The sequence below is a fragment of the Nanorana parkeri genome, unplaced genomic scaffold (genome assembly GCF_000935625.1).
Source record: "Nanorana parkeri isolate BGI_ZX_2015 unplaced genomic scaffold, ASM93562v1 scaffold170, whole genome shotgun sequence".
NCBI classification, from domain to species: Eukaryota; Metazoa; Chordata; class Amphibia; order Anura; family Dicroglossidae; genus Nanorana; species Nanorana parkeri.
Genome location: NW_017306438.1, coordinates 782,437 through 803,109, shown reverse-complemented (window position 1 = coordinate 803,109; position 20,673 = coordinate 782,437). Strand labels below are relative to the sequence as shown.

The 20,673-nt window shown below is 42.1% G+C and overlaps 1 protein-coding gene across 1 annotated transcript in view; it reads right to left on the bottom strand.

The window, feature by feature from the left end:
* Window positions 1–1,868: 1,868 nt before the first annotated feature.
* The window catches only part of LOC108785610 (threonine aspartase 1-like), a 37,597-nt gene continuing 18,792 nt past the window's right edge, over window positions 1,869–20,673 (bottom strand). Inside the window, exons 5-7 of the mRNA XM_018554722.1 lie at window positions 13,181–13,291; window positions 12,989–13,062; window positions 1,869–2,118 (exon numbers count right to left, since the gene is read on the bottom strand). Of these exons, the coding sequence (XP_018410224.1) occupies window positions 2,026–2,118; window positions 12,989–13,062; window positions 13,181–13,291 (278 nt within the window). The 3' untranslated portion in view covers window positions 1,869–2,025. The remainder of the gene's footprint in view (window positions 2,119–12,988; window positions 13,063–13,180; window positions 13,292–20,673) is intronic.

Sequence of the window (20,673 nt, the reverse complement as noted above, 5' to 3'; positions counted from 1 at the left end):
TTTCCTAAAGAGACTATTCTAGGGGGCTAGGATTATGATGTGCCAAAATATACCTATGGCTTTCCATACTGCCAGCTGTCTAGTGACTTCTCCATAGGAATATATGAAGAATGCAGGTCAGAGAGGGGAACCAGGATATGCTTCATATAGGGGAACCTTAAGTGTCAGACAGACTAAGGGAAAGATCTCGCTGCCTGGATCCAAGACCGCAGTGCAGACCTGGTGGGGGATGAAACTATGCCTCACACCAACCAAAACTAAAAAGTTTTTGTTGGAGTCAGCTTTAATGCAGGAACATGTAGAGGAAGATTCTAAGACTGTAGAACTATAGCTACTGCTGCTATAAATTATATGAGATTTTGAAAAAAAAAAGAAGTGCCATTTAAAAAGACTGCTTGGGCGGAGGATTTGGAGGACAAGTATGTGGGTAAACTATACTCTTTTATAGATCTAGTGCAGTGATGGCGAACCTTGGCACTCCAGCTGTTTTGGAACTACAAGTCCCATGAGGCATTGCAAGGCTCTGACAGCCACAGACATAACTCCCAGAGGCAGATGCATCTTGGGATTTGTAGTTTTGGCACAGCTGGAGTGCCAAGGTTTGCCACCACTGATCTAGTATGATAGTCAAGTTCCAACATAAAGGTTCCCCTGCATGGACTTTCTCTTGACTTCTTTTTGACTTGGAACGAGCATGCAGACTAGAAAGTCGGAGTAGAGTCTGAAATCTGGATATACCAAGTATAGAAGCCAATGGACCAGCGTGACAACCAAGCAACAAGCAGTTTCAGAAGGAGAGGTCAGCAGCGGTAGTCTCTAAATTGTCTCAGTACAGGCTTAACGTAAAAATTAATCTTCAATAATCTCATTAATTCTATCGGTTGCCATGTATTTAATGATGACCTAACTGGCATGTTAATCCCTAAAGTGCCCCACTATTTCCCTAAAAGTGAAGCCCTCAGGAGAACAAATTCAGCCCTCTATTGATTATTCTGCTTACCTGTTTTACAATTGAAAGCTCACAATAGGAAGATAAAATAATAAAATCTACTGATGGCAGGAATTGTACCACCTTAGATCCAGGCCTTTCCGCTAATCCTGGGGATTGTCAGAGCAACTGTAAAGAGCTGTCTCTTCACAGCAAGGCAGCAATTTACACATGGACACAGGCTAGTCTATCATCCTCCTCTCTGGACAAAATGAATAGTCTTTGGCAAAGGCCTTCTTTATATGTACCACCCAAGAAATATAAGGAAAAAAAATTATATTTGATGAAACCTTTCCCCTTCACTGTACGCACATTCTTTACATGTATCTACATGACAGCTATAAGATTAAAGGGAAGAAAAGGCAATATTCTATCACTGAGAAAAAATATCATCGGGTAACATATACTATCAAATATGTAAGCAGACACTATACTTTGGAAACAAAATAACAAATCTTTAGAGAAAGAAGTATAATATTCACACTAAGTCCAAAAACTACTGACAGTTGAATGAAGTCTAATGTAAGCAGGCATATTAGGGAGAAGCCAGCACAGTGGCACAATAGAAGACTTCAGGTTACACAGCTGCATGCTGTTCAGATAATACAGTGCATGTTGTACAATGACAGGATGACAAGCAGAGGTTGGAGAACGTTAAGGATGTTTAAATGAATGAGTTATAAGTGTCAAAGAATCAGATGCTTAAATGAAAACTTCAACCAATTTTTTTTATGATGGGGGTGGAGCTTGCTACCATCTTATAAGTCCTACACTAAGCACTTCTTACTCCAGGTTCCCTACAGCCAGCTGCCTAAGCCATGGGTGAGTACAATATGACGTAAGTATCCAGAGAATTTGCTCACACACAATTTGCTCACACAAGCACAGACAGCAGGAGAGGAGGAAGAGAATATGCACAGTGCAGTTTATCCAAAAAGGTGCATCATGTGAGCAGGGCCATGGATGTGAGCTAGTTGCATTCACCACCCCCAACTAAATTTTTTTGGGTGGAATCTTCAGCCAGGGAAGCATGTAGTTCAGCCGAGAGAGCTTTCCAGCCTGCATACTCCACCTTCAATAGCTACAGACTGGCCAGCGACTGCGCCTGGAGGAAGCCGAGAAATGTGTGTCTGGAAAGAAAAAAAAACAAGGTAGTATCATGCGTTATTTAAGGTCAAGTTATCACAACATGTTTATAATAAATCCGGAGGGTCCATTATACATACAAACGTGTTGCCATTTTGGAATCAGAACGCACCTAATGGCCCGAAGAAGCACAAAATGCTACAAATTAGAGGTTCTGTGTGCCCAAATAAATGCCTAGCATAAGAAAAATACATTACCTATCTACAAGGAACAGGGCTAAATAGAATTGTCATCGATGTATCAGAAGTCATTATTAATGTGAACCAGTGAATCCGGATATTTGTACTCTGGAAAGCATGCAGGCAAAAAAAGAAATGGTATTTACAAAGAAGCACAGGGCTTAACTAAGGACATTCAGTCTCTTTACAAAAATGATCAGTTCTGTCGGTCATCAGATTCCAGACAATCAACTGCAGAATATACTGTGGGGGAAGGGGAATAAGTGCTTATAGCGCTGCAGTGCCATTGATTTTCAATGGCATTCCATCGCACTAAGGCAATGCACATTCGAATCACATGCGTTACAGTCCACCACAAGGCATTGTAATGTACAATGCTCCATCTGAAAAAAAATGATGCTTGTCCAATTTGGCATTTATTTAAATGGAATGCCTCAATTAAATGGACCACATGGGAGTGAATCGGCCCTTAGAGATTTATACATAGCAAGACTAAGCATGGTTTTAAAGGGCCCTTATGACTGCAGCCTCTCGCCAGTGATCCCACACTACCTGCCCCCTCAGATCTACATTTATGTGCATGAAATTCTGCCAGCAGATTACAATGGGGGAGGGTGCAGTGGTATTATTCAAGTCTTTCTCAATGATTTACCCCAGCTCCAGCCACGGGTTATATTGTATAGCAATGGTTTTATTGCTGTACATGAATTTCTGTCTCGTTGACTACCGCACCCCCCCTTTCTTGCACAGGGGTTACAGGAACATGAAGTGTGGCAGAGGCTCCCTCATTGGGTTATAGACAGAAAAATAAATCTGATAGAAATTTTAGGTTTCCTGCACGCTATCCAAAATTAAAGAAAAATCTTACAGTTGGCTTTTAGGGCCCATTCATACCTATGTGTTTAGACATCTGTTAATGCATGTGCACAGGCTTGCCATGGTTTATAATAGTGCTTGTTAAAATCTGTGCTGTGCAGTGCCTAAATATGCACCTACCCAGGGGTGTTCCTAGTCTTTTTGCCGTCTGGGGGAAGCGAGGGGTGGGGGTTGTGTTGCTGGATGGTGCACAATCAGTGTGTGTGTGTGTGTGTGTGTGTTGGGGGGGGTGCACTGGTGGAGAGAAGAGTGACACTACTAAGAGCCGGGCGGGGACCTGTGTAAGGGCTCTGCATCTCCCTGCACAGCTCTTAGCAAACTGGGACACTCTGGCCAACATCCCGCTAAGCTCTGAGCTGAGCGGTGAGATGTGTATGGTCCTTGTGCACGCTCTGGCCGGAAGGGGGGCAGCAAGCACACTCATGACCCACATAACCCAAAGAGATGCCGCCTGAAGCAACAGCCTTAGACTGCCTCACTATAGGCCCTACACCTCCCTGAAGCATCAAAAAAAATAAATAAATGCAGATGCATTGGAGTAAATTGGCATATCTAAGCTGCACAGAGAGGAACCCCTGGCCTACAGCCTCACATAAGTCATCATGTTATGCGGTTACATAGTGAGGGGTCCGGGGCAGGAAGGCTGTGTCCACTCAATATCTCCATGCTAGGGGTTGACCGGTTATCGGATCTACCGATAATCTGGACGGTTATTCACAGATTTTTTAATTATCGGTATTGGTCAAAGTGACTGATATTACACTCAGTGCAAATTTCAGCTGGCTCTTGAGGAACTGGCCGAAATTTGCACAGTGAGTGCCGCTCTCTGGCCAGCATACCTTGATCAGTTGATGGAAGAAGCCAGACAGAGGCTGGCAGCCATTGAGCTGCCCGCCCTGTTAGAGTATTTTGACAGCGGTGGCCGCCATCAGAGTACAAAAAAAAACCCAACAAAGAGCAGAGGAATAAATAGCTAGGCTGCTATTGTCTATTTCAATAGCAGGCTGGGTATTGCACCCACCCAGCGCTGCTGTCAATCAGCAGAGGTGGACCTGAAGTTCTCCTTTGGCTGCTGTCAGAATACAAAAAACAAAAACAGGGTTGACTGATGTCAGGTGACTAGCAGCTGAATGTAAACAGAATATTGGTACCCGATATCGGTTATCGGCCTGAAAGGTGGCCAATAAATCAGTATCGATATCTAAAATCCATATCAGAAGATCCCTACTCCAGGCTATTGATTTTTTTGCACTATAATTCACCATCAAATGATGTTAAAATAACACAAATTGCTGAGTGTTCTTCTGCAAACTCTTGTTACTTGCGCTCAGCTCTGTTATGATTGTACTCGGCTGTAGGCCACAGATGAAAAATGTGGTTCTTAGGGTTTTCCAAAGAAACCACACACGTCAGAGACATGACTAGACCATGACAGGGAACAAGTCTTCATTGCTACAAGCATGATCTCTAAGTGCTCTGTATATGGGATTACGGACTATAATAGGATGTGGTTTACCTCCTTCTCCATTACGTTTTATGAAAATGGATAAAATAATAATTAAGGTTCTAATTTAACATTTACAAAAAACCCTAATATGTGAGATTACAGTTTTATGATAACAGCTTTGGTATACTGCCAAGCCAAAATATGTATAGGCAGAAATGAAATTGCTTTGCTGAACCACTCTGCCTGGTATGATCGTCTAATTATGTCTGGCTGTAATGTAATGTCACAAGATAAAAGCAATGTAGGGGAAAAAAAAGGAACTCATGGGAAACTTTAAAACCGAAGATCAGACTCTGTACTACATGAATAGCAAAAACATAATTAAAATATTTAAATCTGGAAAAAAATACCTTTTTTTTTCCTGAACAGCGAAGTGCTCCTTTCATGGCCTAATAGACCACTTTCAGCCACCAGCTGACACCATGGAAAATGGTGAGCAAATGAAAGTTCTGTTATAACCCCTTCATTATTCTATATTCGTATCCTGATGTCAGCTCTGCCCACTGGACAATTAATCAGTACTGTGATTATATATTGGTTCATTGTCCAATGAGAAAGCAAATGACAAAGAAAGCTTGAATACACAATAGGGGCAGGCTAAATAGTATGGCAGGGATGCCCAGATTACAAGACTGGCTGAATAGAACTACAATTCTTTTGGCACATAAAACAGTTAACATGTACATTTTCTAGCTATGTATTAAGGCAGGTCTCAAAATTTCCACCTGCCCCCTCGCAATTGGTGAGTGAAAATTGCGTGGGGGCAAGTAGAATGTCATCGAGGGGGTGCGCCGCCGGCAGGACCAGGGATGGGACACTACCGCCGCGGCGATCGCTTCTATTCTCTCTTCTCCTCCTCTATAGCTGCAGCTACAGAGCCCTCGATGACATTCAGTTCGGCTATCTTCTGCAGCTTCCTCCGCCCACCTCAGCTGCCATAGGCTGGGAGGAAGATTGCAGAGACAGTGAGACTCCTGGTCAAAAAGTTAGGGAAAATAAAGTTTTATCTCGGTACATTGAGGATTTCACACTGACCTCTGCACTGTGCGTCACACTGACCTCTGCACTGTGCGTCACACTGACCTCTGCACTGCTGACCTCTGTACTGTGCGTTACATTACTGACCTCTGTACTGTGAATCATACTGCTAACCTCTGCACTGTGTTACATTACTCACCTCTGTACTGTTGATCTCTGTACTGTGCGTCACACAGCTGGCCTCTGTATTCGGCATCGCACCACTGACTTCTGTACTGTGCGTTGTTACTGATCTCTGTACTCTGCATCACACCGCTGACCTGGCAGAGTTAAGGCCGGGGCAGGGTAGGGGTTAGGTGGCGCAACTGGTGGCGAGTAACTTTTAAGGCCTGGCTAGTAGCTCAAGATTTGAAATTTTGAGCCCTGTATTAAGGTGTAGGTATATGAGCTCCCCTGGAATGACCACATAACCTAACCCTATTATAGTAAAAAAAAATTCCACAACTCTTAGTTGGAAATGATTTAAAGGGGCTTTCTCACTTTTAACAAACAAGGGGGGAATTCCTCGCTATAAGTTCAGCAGAGAGCCCCTTGCCTATGATCTGTTTGCAATGCAGAACAGTCTTCTTATGCCTCTGCAGCTCTCTAAGATGCTTGGCTTTCGTCATCACATTGACTCCTTTCAAGTGCAAGGAGTGTAGTGACCTTGAAGCAACTTTTTTGCTTATTATAAAACAGCTGACCGATGCAGGTTCTAAGTGGAAATCTCATTTTATATTTGTGTAATAGTATAAACATACATTTTCATACAGGCGATCGGCATAAAGAAGACGTCTCCGATTCATCATATGGCTTACCAGAGCATTGGGCATTGTCTAATTGGTATTGTCTTTCCTGGCAGATTAATCCTTCCTCCAGCTACCTACATTGCAATGCAAACACTTGTGTGGCCAATAGAGATTATCTACACTGTGGAATATTGTGGACCCACCAATTGAGGGCCTTGTAGACTGAGTGGCCAGATTATTAAGACCAGCCCATCAGTACTTCGTTGGGCCACGAGATGATTCCACGAGATGACTTTGTTGGGCCGCCTCGTGACTCCACGAGATGTTGAAAGGTGATGCGAGGAATCTGACACTGCACTGTTGCCCTTCTGTTGTCTTGTACCAGTCTTGCCACTCTCTGTTCTGCCCTAACATTGACTAGTCGCTGACGGCCACAATTCGCACGTTCAGACCCAGATTTTCGTCTGACAGTCCAGTCTTTAAATACTTTAACAACAGCTGCTCTTGAACTTTTAACGAATTCGGCTGTTTTGCTGATACTCGCTTCATGGCTCTGAGCACCAACAATCATCCCACGTTCAAAGGCTGTTAAATCGCGTTGTTTACCCATATCTTCAGAAAAAAAAAATCACTTCTACTGTCGTGGTAAACAACCTGCTTCCCTATTTATAATGGCCTGGCCCTCTAGCAACTTCAGCGCGAATTAATAGCTAATTATAGCTAATTTGCCTACAAAACGTCAGATGGTCGTAATAATCTGGCCACTCAGTGTATGTATGTCCTGGATAAAGAGGGCAATCCAGGGAATCAAATGCTGCTTAGCACAACATTAAAGACATTCCACATTAACTCTGATAAAACTAAGGACAACAATCAAACTTCCAAACAGTGCCTGCTTTTGTCTTTTATTTTCCTATGCATGGACAGTGGTGATCACAGGTCCTGGTCGGCATAAGTATTGTGATGTTTACATCCAGCTAGTCTGCAGAACAGGACTGAAAATAAAAAAAGTGGCTAGGGATATTGCTAGGTGCGTCTTCTTTCGACAACTTGCTGCTCTATGCCATTTCAGTGATCTGATGATGCTACCAAGTAATCACCTTCTAGCATCTATACACATTAATTGTGCCTAAGCGGTACCCTTAAAAATATACCCTTTGCCTTGAGTGCCTACTGCAAATATTAGCGCACTTTCCGGCATATAACTGTGCCCAGGTATTCCTGCTGAGCAGCCTAATAACTGTGTGTCTGCAGTGTGATGTTACCACTGTGCTTCTCAATGTTCTCCTTGCTGGTGGAGAAACTGTACCTGAGAGCCCGCAGAGCATGCCTCTCCCCGATTCATCCATTTTGTGGATCTGTGCTTCCTTTACCTCCACTGCTACTTGCTGCTACTCATTACCACAGTCAATGGGGGGAGGGGCAGCTCCTCTGCCAAGATGGCCACTTTTACACAGATGGCATGGCAAGTCGGTAATGAAGAGTATATCAGCTGCGGTGCACCACATGCAATACTGATGACTAATGCTTTGCACCCAGCCATCCTTTTTTTTAGATCAGCTTCCACAGTTAAAGTTCTCTTTGATCTGAGTTCTCTGTAATCCAATGCAGCCAGATTTCACATCGGTGAGCACACGTGTTGTGGGAAGTCTGCTTACTAAATCCTCTGCTGCGTAAATTCCTCTCTTTGCTTGGTTTATCATCAATTGGTTTCAAACTTACAAGGTAGTTTTGAATTCGCTTGATGAACATTACAACATTTTTATGTGAAAGACAACAAGGGGCCTGAAACGGGTGTGGGGAACAGCTGTCCTTTACCACAAACAGGAGTTCCTAGGTCAACAATTTACCAATTAAAAGTGGGGAGAACTGGTGCACTACATGACATAATAGAAAGCTCATGAACGGAGCAGGTATGCTGTATACATTAGAAAGCTTAAGTCTTGATTTTGACTGAAGTTTTTTTCTGGGACTAAAATACTTTACCAGTCCATATCATCATAAAGTGATGGACCCCCTCACATATCTCAAGCCATCCCAAACCTGAACCCTAAGGCCTCATTCACACACAACGCAAGCAAAATTGTATATTGCTTATATACGAGCGTCTATGCGCGTATATACAAGTGTATATGCGCGTATATACGTGCACTATTTGCATTCCCAGAATGCATCATTCCTAATGGAAATTTTTATGAACTGTACGCATATGCGCGTTAAAAACCGCAGAAATATGCTGCCCGGACGCATCTCGGTTCCATTCTGTTTTTGCGCATATATACGCTATGCAAATATACGACTCCATACGCGGCTATGTGTATGGAGCCATTAATTTGCATATGTTGCATATGGTACAATACGCACAAATGCGCGTATATGCGCAGCAGTGTGAATGAGGCCTTACAAAGCTTGAATGCAACTACTAAATGCCACAGCACTTGGTATTTAAGTAGACTGCTGCTGGGTTTATAGGAGAATATGGTTTGCATTAAAGGACAATTAAACCCCTGCAGTTTTTTGCATATATTTATTGCTAGCAAGCAGTAGATATATGCAAAAACATAGAAAAAATAAAAGTTACCAAAAAGGTTAAAACGTAACTGTCTCTGCCGCGCGCTCCCGTCCAAAGATCTGAAGATTCTCGGGCGGCTGCAAAGGATCATGGGGCAGGCACATGCACAGTAGGGATCTTTGGTCGGGAAAAGAGGAGAGACACAGTGTAAGTCAATGCAGCAGCGTGCACCCGCACAGACTCCCTGGGACACAGAAGACAGCGCTGGATCAGAGACCGGCACCAGCGCTGGAGGGACTCCTGAAAACTACAGGAAAGAAAATGATGATCCGATCAAGAGGCATAATTTCAGGTAAGTCCTTAAAGCAACATATGGGAGGGAGGGGGGGTTAGACTTTAATGTCACTTTAAAGCCCCTTTGCATTTCTGTGTTGCGGTAATGTGTTAACATGTGTTACCATGTGACCTCAACACAGGTATTCTATGAGGTGACCTGTGGTGCCATCTATTTAGCATGACACTACAAAGCAGAGTACAGTAGATGCTGACAGACCCGTACTACAGCACACCACAACATACATACTATGCTTTATGCAATGGGAAATCTTCCAATATGTACACATGTTCCAGTGACAGTTGTACTGTGGACCTGTTCTGTCTTTGAGACAGGGAGTGAAGGAAAATCTCCCCAATAGGGCACAAACAAAAAAAACTCTCCCAAAACCTTAACCATTTCCTACTGTATCCAAAACTACTAAAAGAAAACACTTAAATATCATACATAGTATATAAAGTTGCATTACTTAATATCAAACAGAATTTAAAAAAAATTAAAAACATAGACATTCTTTGTGGAATAACATCAGAGCCGCAATATATAACCGCTGGAACCAAATGAACTTGAGCGCTACTTTATGCTGAACAAAAAAAACACAACTGTAAATCTACTTAGATTAGATATGAAAGCCAGCTATCTGCAATATTGTAAAGTGTGAAATTCATCGCCTTCAGCATCTGGTCCTAATCCTTATTTTACCATTTAAAAGATATGCAATGTTTTGAATGTGAAGCAGGCATTTCATTTGGCCAAGACCAGCTAAGGGGTTTCTGGAAGTACATGAACTATACTTACTGCAATTACGTTTGCATGATATTCTAATTATTCGAGTTTCACCTGTATATACATACATACACACATATACACACACACTGTATATCATGATAAAACTGAAGGCATTCAGGGCAGGAAATCTATAAAATCAATGACAACTGCAAATACCATCCAGTACAAACTGCAACTATGTCAAAGCCAGGAAGTCCCCTAAATTTTATATTATTTAACCCCTCAAAAAACATACTTAGCAGACTTTTTATAAGGTTTCTACGGTGAGCAGTAGCCGCTTAAATTTCAGCATTGTAGTGTCATCTGCAGTGCAGATGTCAGCTTGTTCAGACCTCAAACACAGTAAATGTACAGAGCCGAGGAAGTCTCCCTAGAGCTCCTTTTCGACTCTGCCTTCTCGGTTCTGAGGGGAGGAGTTCCCCTCACTTTTTCTTGGCACTGTATCGGAGGGCTGGTAAGAGGGCTTCAGGGGAGTTTGTGGTCTCTACTGGGGGGGGGATTTGGGAGAAGAGGTCAGTACTGAGGGGCATTTGGGGGGGAAGGTCTGTACTGGGGTTGATTTGGGGATGGGGAGAGATCTGCAGTAGGAGGGTGCTATTTACTGAAAGGGGGAGGGAATTTTCGGTTTTAGACATCATTCACACGAGAAACAGCCGGCCCGTACAGATCCGTGCTGCGTGCACGGCTGTATTGGGCAGCTCTCGGGAAGGACAGGTGCTGCGTGTAATTATACGCAGCAGCCTTTCCTTCTCTATTGGAGTATGCGGCCTTTCGCCACCCTAGGCTCACCCGACCTGCACATCTGTGCTGGTGTCCGTACTTGTACGCTGACAGGGTGGATCCTATCTGCGTCCGAGCCGGGACACGAGCACCCGTATGTACGTGCAGGTCGGGTGAGTGTAGGGCGGCGTACGGCCGCGTACTCCCATAGAGAAGGACAGACTGCTGCATACAAATCACATGCAGCACCTGTCATTCCCGGAAGCTGCCCGATACGGGCGTGCGCGCAGGACGGATCTGTACGGGCCGGTCGTTTCTCGTGTGAATGAGGGCTTACTGTGTACACTGGCCTGTTCATTGTGTATTCCTGACCACGACACACTGTGATCCCTGCAATCAGTGCATTAAGTACTCCTGACCTCTGCAATCCATGCACTACACACTCCTGACCTCTGCAGTCTGTGTGGAACGCACTCTTGACCCATAGCAGAATAAGCTCATATTTTATTTCTTCCACACTCCGTTAGGCCTCTCTCATCAATTCCAAAATTTGGCCACACCCACAATTTGGTGCTGTATGTGTCATTTCACTACTTAAGAGATTTTGTCTTTATACTTTGAATGTATTCCTCTTTTTCAAAAAGTTTGCAACCAACTGTTTTGGGGTGTGTTAAAAATAGGGGCATGGTTTTGTAAGTGTGGCTACAAATTAGGCTGTGATTTTGTGGATGTATTTCAAAATGAGCATTGTCACCTGGGTGTCCACAGATTTCCTTTTGAAAATCTGGTAACCTTGTGATCTATTGAAAATGAAATAAAAGCACTGTGTAACAAACAGTTGCCATGTCGTTTTTCTTTCATAATATACTTTTATCCTGCTTTTATGCATCTCAGTGTTGCCGATGTCCTGCAGCCTCTTTCAGCCATTTCCTGTCTACATGCACTTCTTTCAGCATCAGCTGCAAATGCTTTGGATTGGCTTCCCCATAGTGACAGGAGTAGACCATGCCTGTGCTTTGTGTGTCGGAACTGCCATTTGTACTCTCCATCAGCAGTGTGCGTGATAGGGTGACAATGTAGAAGAACAACTGGGGGACAGTTTTCACCCCAGAACAGGAAGTTTTTGAACAAAGTCTTTTATGGCAAGATCCCAAGGTATTACTTTAACATAAGCTGCAGCTTTAAAAAGACTGAAAAATATTTTGAAACTACATGATACAGCATTCATGAAATGTAAGTGATTGTGTTTAGAACTACATTAAAGTAGAACTCCGGGCAAAACAACTCTTAACCCTTGAATTGGGGCTAGCCCCGCACTGCAAAGGTTAAGTTCTTATTTTTTCTAGGGAACTAAAACAAAACAAACCGTTATACTCACCTGAACTGCAATCCCAGCTTGCTCTTAGACTGGTCCCTTGAACCTTGCTCCAGTGGTCTCACGTCCTGTGAGTCATCATGTTCTATACAGTGTACAGGACGTGAAGATGCAGAGGGACATACCATCGCAGGATGTAAGCCCCAGCCAGGATTTGCAGTTTGAGTGGGTACAACTATTTTTTCTTTTTAGCTTCCTGGACAAAATGAGCACTTAACCCTTGCAGTGTGTGTGTGTGTGTGTGTGGGGGGGGGGGGGGGGGTTAACCCACTGCAAGGGTTAAGATTTATTTTGCCTTGAGTTCTGCTTTAAGGCTGTGGAGATAGTAGGCTGTGTTCTCTAAATTGTTTCCTATGCAGAATATCTATACCTGAACAAGGTGAAGATATAATACAGGATATCTGTGTATACACAACCTGCTTTATAATACAGCATAGACGGTGATTGGTAGTATAACAAATAAGATCTATTATTAGACCATACAGTCTACAGGGCCCATATTAAAAAAGGAAGCTTTCAAAATGACTTGCATGCATGCACTACTTTTGACCTGAGATAGTTGTGAATAGAAGCATGCATGACTTTAGTTCACCTGTCAGGATTGCACTGCTGTCTGTGTCCCTATTGGGGATATGTTTCCACTAACTCTAATCACTGAAACTGAAAGTGCGAGGAAATCTTCCCAGCAGGAGAACCTGCGGCAATAAATCCAGACAAGGATTGTAACTCTTCCACACCACATAAAAAAATGGTAGTTTGGGATGAACCATATAGATACACATGAAATTATACATACCTTAGCTTTGCCATCCTGAGCAGACATATATCCCACACACATGCTCTCTGTTGTATGACTCCACAGGAACTCCACTACAAAGTACAAGCGAGAATTAGGACATACATGGTTCCAAAAACAAGCAAAAGTAACAGGAAATATGGCTTATAAAGAGTCTCCACAACACAAGTGCATGAAAGCAATGGATTTTACCCAGTAGAGCCTGTTTATCTCCTGTGGAGTCTATCTTTGAGGAACACCTGCATGATCGAAGCACAATTACGCCACCTAGGATGCTGTCTTCATTAGCCAGGAATGGGGAGCCTGAAAGAAATCCATTCAGCTTAAGATATAATAATCAACAAGAAAATGCAAAACATATCAAAGCAGTAATATTTTACATAACCCTCACACAAATATGTCATAACCCTTTTTAAAAGCAATGTACGGGAAATTCCTAATGTATAGCATGCCTACAGATATAATTATATAGCTGCAATTTGTCTGTGATTTTCATGATATATGAGGAGCACATAACAAGCACTTCTCTTTTTTTCCAGAGGCCACTGTCAGCTGTACTCCACATTACGTGTAAGGAAAAAGGTGAGTGAACTCTTCAGCCTCCATTAGTGTGTAAACAGAGGATCTTTTGGGCACAGCACTGCTTGCAACATCTAAGCCATTTTAGGGAAAGTGACCCATTACTACATAAACAGTACAAATGGGACAGTCCCTATGCCAATTACTTGCCACATCTTAAAGTGAGCCAAGCTGGGTAAAAAGGTTTCAAGGGTGGGTTCAATGTTCCGTTAAAAAAAAAAGGACAAATCTCTAACCTCCCATAGCTCTCAATTAAAGTTTGTTGGTATATGAGAGCCTACTGGAAATCACATAACTTCGGTCCTAGCATTTGTACCTCCCTATATGCAACACACTGCCACCTAAACAGAAAGTTGATAACAGCTATGAACAGCATATACACATACAGATTATACAGTCCGTTGAGAGCCCCAGACAAGACAGAATGAGAGTCCAAAAATATTTAAAAGTGGAATAATGGAATGGGTAAATGACAAAGAACAGCCAACTCGTTTCAGGAGTTTAAAGACCTCCCCTTCTTCAGGGATTAAACATGATACGTAGTATTATGGACTCAAAAACTGGCACAAATCACTAAGGAATATTTACTTGCTGTGTAGAATATAGGCAACGTCAGTGAATTAACAAAACTGTGTATTGTGCTTAACCATTCAGGTTAAAGTGTGTGTGTAAAGGGTCTCTCCCGCCATCACAGTCAGCACTAAAATCCCCAGTGTCAGCTGATGTTGGACACGAGGGGGAGAAGTGATGTCAATAAGTCCGTTATGTGATATAACTTGGGCCCAGCAATTGGTTGAGCACGGCCACATTGATAGATGTCCCATGCTCCCCCATAGAATGAGCATTGGTATTGTCACCAGCTGAGGCAAAGGAAAGAGTAAGGGGGGCAGGGGCGAGAGAGAGACTGCTGGCGAAAAGAGCATCATTGGGGACCTTTCCACAGCCCAGAATGGGAAAGGCAGTGTCTTTTTAAGGACTAATTTTCATCATTTCAAAGCATGAGGTGTAAAGGAAATGTGTCATGAGAGAAATCTGTGGCTTCCATCTTTAAAAACATTAGCTATCTGGCTGGTATGCAGATACGATGACTAGATAATATTTTGAGCCAGTGACCTGCAACAATTATGTAGCCCATAAATTCTGATTTCACTTGCAGCATGCTTGTTTTGTATGCGATTAAAATTGTACTGAAGCCAGACACAGCTAATCAATTAGTATTTTGAGCCAGAAATGGCAATACATGTTTTGTTTTTTTTCAATTTTCCTTTGGCCCCTTTTTTTCCTTTACCCCTTTGTTGGCAGTGTGTGTTATTTCAAATATACTGATTTCAACTGAGGCAATAGAGTTAAATGGGTTAAATCTCGTGCTCACATGCGATTGAAATATCCAAGTGTAGTGAGGTCTTAAAAGTGTTCTCTATAGCGGTGAGCTTTCTGGCTTTAGAATTTTGCTCTCAACAGGGTACTGGTCGAGTCAGTTAAAAGTCATTTTCCTAAACTGGGCCAGCTGTGTATCACGTAGAGGGAAAAAGCAGAAAACAATCAAAAAAGCACCTCTGCCAAGAATCAAAGGAATGATTGGGCTAGCTGCAATTTAGTAAATAAAATTCCCAGAAATATGGACTAATGCATAGAACGTTCAGGGGCCATACAGTTCATGTGAAATAGGAGAAGAGGGGAAATGATGAATGGGACTGTTGCATGATGTGGATAGTATTAATCCGGGCACAAAGACATCACTATTCTCCATGCGTTGAATTGTACAGCAGGTGATTATACTGACAAATATATTTGGTGCATTGTTCCTTACAAAGCTCGTCATAGCAGGAATCGAGATCAAAAGGAGCTATGTTGTGAATTTAACCCCGGCTCCCAGAAAGAGAAGTAAATGTGACAGCACTATTCACCTCCTTTAGAGGAGATGATCTACTTGCCAAGATAAAATAACAAGAAGAAAAAAAAGGAACTTCTAGAGCCGAGTAACTAGAGGTCAGAGGAGAATGAAGAAGAATATAAACTTTATCAGGAACAGCATGGAGTAAAGACACAAATAAATGTGATAGGAAAAAGGGACTCAAAGATGTCTCAAGCTGTAAGCTTGATTTCAAGTGGTATAAGCCAGTACAGATATGCTACCACCTTTCTAATGGCAGTTTTAAAAACAGCAGCAAAACCTCTCTTTGTGCCTCAAGATTTTTTATTTATTTTTTAATAATGGCATATAAGTCCTCATTCAAGTACCTTCCCCATGTTTATTTCAGGGCAGCAGAGCCTTCCCCATGTATGTTACAGAGCAGCAGTGCCTTTCCCGTGCATATTACATGGCAGCAGTGTCTTTACAGAACACCGGTGCCTTCCTCATGTATATTACAGGGCAGCAGTGCCTTCCCCATGCATATTACAGAGCAGCGGTGCCTTCCACAAGCATATTACATGGCAGCGGTGCCTTCCACAAGCATATTACATGGCAGTGGTGCCTTCCACAAGCATATTACATGGCAGCGGTGCCTTCCCCATGCATATTACATGGCAGCGGTGCCTTCCCCATGCATATTACAGAACAGTGGTGCCTTTCCCAAGTATATTGCAGAACAGTGGTGCCTTCCTTATGTATATTATAGGGCAGCAGTGCCTTCCCCATGTATATTACAGGGCAGCGGTGCCTTTCCCAAGTATATTGCAGAACAGTGGTGCCTTCCTTATGTATATTATAGGGCAGAAAAGCCTTCCCAATGTACATTGCATGGCAGCAGGGAATACCAGTAACATTTGCCATGCCCTTAGCACAAAGCTATAGTGAAAACCCAGCCCATAACCATTTTAAAATCAGCTATAAATCTTAGACATGTAACTTTTGTTTAGTTCCAAATGAATATTCGTACAAAATTAGTAAAATTCAGACATTCAGATGCATACAAATTTCCGAATTTGAACGTGTCTGATTGCGAACGATTTTGAATGGTCCTTTTCGAATTCGGATCCATCCAAGTTTCGTTCAGAACTAAACTAAATCAGTCATGTGACTGTTTTCTGCCCAATCGGATGAGTTTTTTTGGGCTGTTGGGGGTTGCATTTCAAGCACAGTCATGTGACTTCATTCCGAAACAAAAATTCGGACGGATCCAAAATCCAAATAGCAAAACGAATCAAATTTCGGATCTTATATCCGAAAAAAAAAAAATCCGAACTGATCCGAAATAAAAACAATTCTTTTGCGGGGTTACATGACTAATAAGTCTCAATTTCGAAAGTAAACATATGAACAACTTAAAATACTAAAGTTTTAGTATCTAATTTGACACACCAATATCAAAAGGTTTATTTATTTCTATCAATTGGTCTTGCAGAGATCCTATATATTTATAAGTAACTACGTTTCATTATGATTTGCAGTATTCGTGACAATCATCAATTTTATATTAAATATCAAAGGGAAGTTTTAATCTTCGGTAACATATTGCAGCCAGCCATGCCTGCAGATATGTATGTTAAGACAGATCACTAGTTTGATGATGGCAAGTATGGGCTAGAGGCCTTGTCACGGTATGCAATGAATGTAACAAGGCCTGCAAATGTCATTGTGGATGTACAATTACTTGTAGAAGTGACCTTGTTTGAAAAAAGCAAAACCTTTTCCCATATAACTATGTAACTTGTCCCATAAAACTATGTAATTTGTTATTTTATTGCAACGTATGAAAAAGTTGCATTTACCAAAACTTTTATTTTTGTTTATATAAACTTCCAGACTCAAACATTGTTTGGTGAAGAATCAAACCAAATTGTGTCCTCCCTAGGGGGCAATGATGAGTGCCATAGAAGATAAATAATGCATTTAGCGCAGTGCATTTACTTGTATACACTTATTTACCATTTGGCCTGGCAGCTCACATTGGCTTCATGAGATATACATGTTATATGTAAAAGTTATGTTTATTTAAAGTATTTATTAGCGCGGCACAAATATAATTTTTTGTTAATAAGGAGTGCCAGTCAGAGGTATCATGCATGGAGCTTTTTTCACCTTTGTTGCAAAATCTCTGTTTGAGTGGGGCCAATCTTTCATTCTTTGAAGAAGAATCATTTATATGAAAGAATCACTGCAGGCAACAATTGAAATCAGTCAGCAAACTGTTAGTACCATTCACACTTATGTGCTGTGGCAAAAGGTTAGTGATATTGAAGTTAAAATGGTTTTTAAACTTTTTCAAATGCTGATTAAATCATTTAGAATGGATGCAGCTCTTTGAGGTTTTATAGCAGAATAAGCTGGTCCCTTGAACACTGGCCCTGATATCCTGTTTTACGGTGACGTTTTTTCCTTACAGGATCCTATGGAGCCACCCTTGTTTGCCCTATTGGGCTGTGTGTGTGTCTCCACAGACACAGAGGCACAGCAAGGCAAGCCACTCTCCTCCTCCCTGTTCTCCACTCCTTTCACCAGCAGATGGCCAGCTGCTGGAGACTGCTCTGTCCCTTGCAATTGCTTTTAAATAAATGTAAAGAAATACTTTGCTGTCTAATGTATATTTATTTGATCAGGGTTAATTACTGAAAAAAGCTTGAGAGTTTAAAAGAGAACTATGGCCAAACCTTTTTTTAGGGTCACAGGGGGACAGTTACTAATATCCTCCTGTGACCCAAAACTCAGCATATATGCTGAGCCCCAGAATATGCCTATCACATTTCTAAAACACAAAACGTGTATAGAAAACAGATAATTCTTCATTGTGCCCCTTTACCCCCACTTGGGACCTTAATGAATTATATAAAATATAGATGATAGGAGGGCTGTTGCTGAGTGGACTTTCTTAGTGGCATTGTTTTCAAAATATTAGCATTTCACAAATTAGTTTTACTTTTTCACTGGAGTTAAAATTAACTTTAAAGTTACAATGCATTCCATTCACTTTAGATGCTAGTCACCCGATCTTTCCAAATTCAGCACAATGGGTAGATTGCTGCCATAGACGGGAAAATGTCTCCATGAGAACAGTGAGAGGGGAAACATCTGAGAGGGGTCTTCTGTAATGCCTGGGCCAGTCTCTGCTCCCCATTGACTCTCATGACAGACAGAAGTGGTACACAGGTAACACCTTCCTTACCTCACCTTTATTGAGAACAGAGAAGGAACAACCCCTTCACACACTGATTTTCTAGCAAATTATTAATTTGAACATAAAGTCAACACCTAGGTAGCCCTAAACAACTTGTTTCCTGCCTGAGTATTACAAAGGTACATTATACTGGGAGCAGGATCCAGCAATTTATGGACAGAGCTACAGCCCTCTAAAATTAGACAAATAGGCATTCTTAAAGTGAACAACAGTACTGTCAAATGCCAGAGATTCTACTGCCCACTTACGTTCTGGTATTTGACAGGTAAGTGACACTTCTTAAAGGCCAGAATTAATCTCAGTTTGGGCAGAAGTCAAAGTTTCATACAGAGGCTGGCCTAGGATTTCAAGGGGTTTCACAGGGAATACATTGGGGCTCCAAAAGAATATGCACATCAGCACTGTTATCACATTGCTGGCCATTTGGATTCACTTTAAGTGCAACAGTTATACAAGCATGTTGGGTGAACTTGCAGGTTTGTTCCTACAATACAGAAAGGAGAAGTGCTGCAGGCTATATGTGCAGTATACACCAGTCGTTCTGGATGTGATTCTGGCTGATAGGGCATAAAACAATGATTTGCATGACTCTGCCCTCTTTTCTGAAATCCTATTTTTGGGATATGTAATGGAATGAGAGGCACGTTTTGTTCTAAAAAGGCTATCCAATGATTCGGCTCAAGGGCTTTTTGATTGCTTTAGTCCTTTCTCAACTGTATGGGTATACTGAATTGTCTTTGAGGCGTAATGCTGTTTATAAAACAAATAAAATGAGGGAGCTGATATAGAAAAAAAGTTATATACTTCATTAATGACAGAATGACAATATGTGGTGCTTACATGTTAATGTTAGGTTCTTTATATAACAGGTTCTCTTGCTAGAATGATTTTGCAGAATTGTTTTTAGAACAAGTTGCTGTTCCTTTATGCCCTTGGAAGGTCTTTTTGTGTAGTTTGTAGAGAGACCGTCAGTCTCCTAATATTGTACAGTGAGGTATTTCAGAGTATGGCTCACGATCAAGCTGATAAGGTATTCCAAAATAACACAAATTAATTTCTCTTGTAATTATTATATGTTTTGTTTGTGCAAACTCCTAAAAAACATCTCCAGGTTTTTGTTTTTAAATTAACCCATTTTGGTCAAGGAGCGGCAATGACTGCTCACCTCTCTCCCCCTCGGCTCAGGCAGGACCGAGGATCGGGTGACTATATTGTCTTTATTTTCGTCTCTAGACCAAGATGAACACTTAACCCTTGCAGTGCAGGGGTAGCCCAACTGCAAGAGTCAATTTGAAAAATCCTGGAGTTCTTCTTTAAAAGAGAATTATGGGGAAAAGTGTTTTTTCCCGTAGTTCTCTTTAGGGTCACGGGAGGACATATACTAACCTCCTCCCGTGACCAAAAGCTCAGTATACAGTCTGTGTACCCATCGCACTCAGAACCGCTGCTCCATGAGATAAGAAGTGGGTGCAGCAGGTGTCAACGGGTGGCTTCTGTCAAAGTATAAGTAAAAGATGGACACCGGCACTCCAAAGCAAATCCAGTACGTCTATTTATTCAGGTACTTGCTGCAAATGCCAAACACAAGATACAATCTTGTGTTTGGCATTTGCAGCAAGTACCTGAATAAATAGACGTACTGGATTTGCTTTGGAGTGCCAGTGTCCATCTTTTACCAAAGCTCAGTATATCACAGGCAATACTGAGAGCTCAGCCGGGTCGGATCACGACAATACTGTTGAGATCCACCCAGCTGCGTGAGTGACAGCTGGCTCTGCCTATCAAGAGGCAGAGCCAGCTGTGCCAGCCCCTTCCCCCGTTTGTTCTTCCACTCAGCACTGGAGAATTTGGAGAGGGGGAATCACTGCGGGGAGCGGTGACTGACCGTCGCTGCTCACTGCAGGGAGAGGATCGGGAAGTGAGCAGATTGGTGCATGTTTCTGCTCACTTCCTGATCGATAGAGCCGACCTGTGACAGCTTCTTTGCCA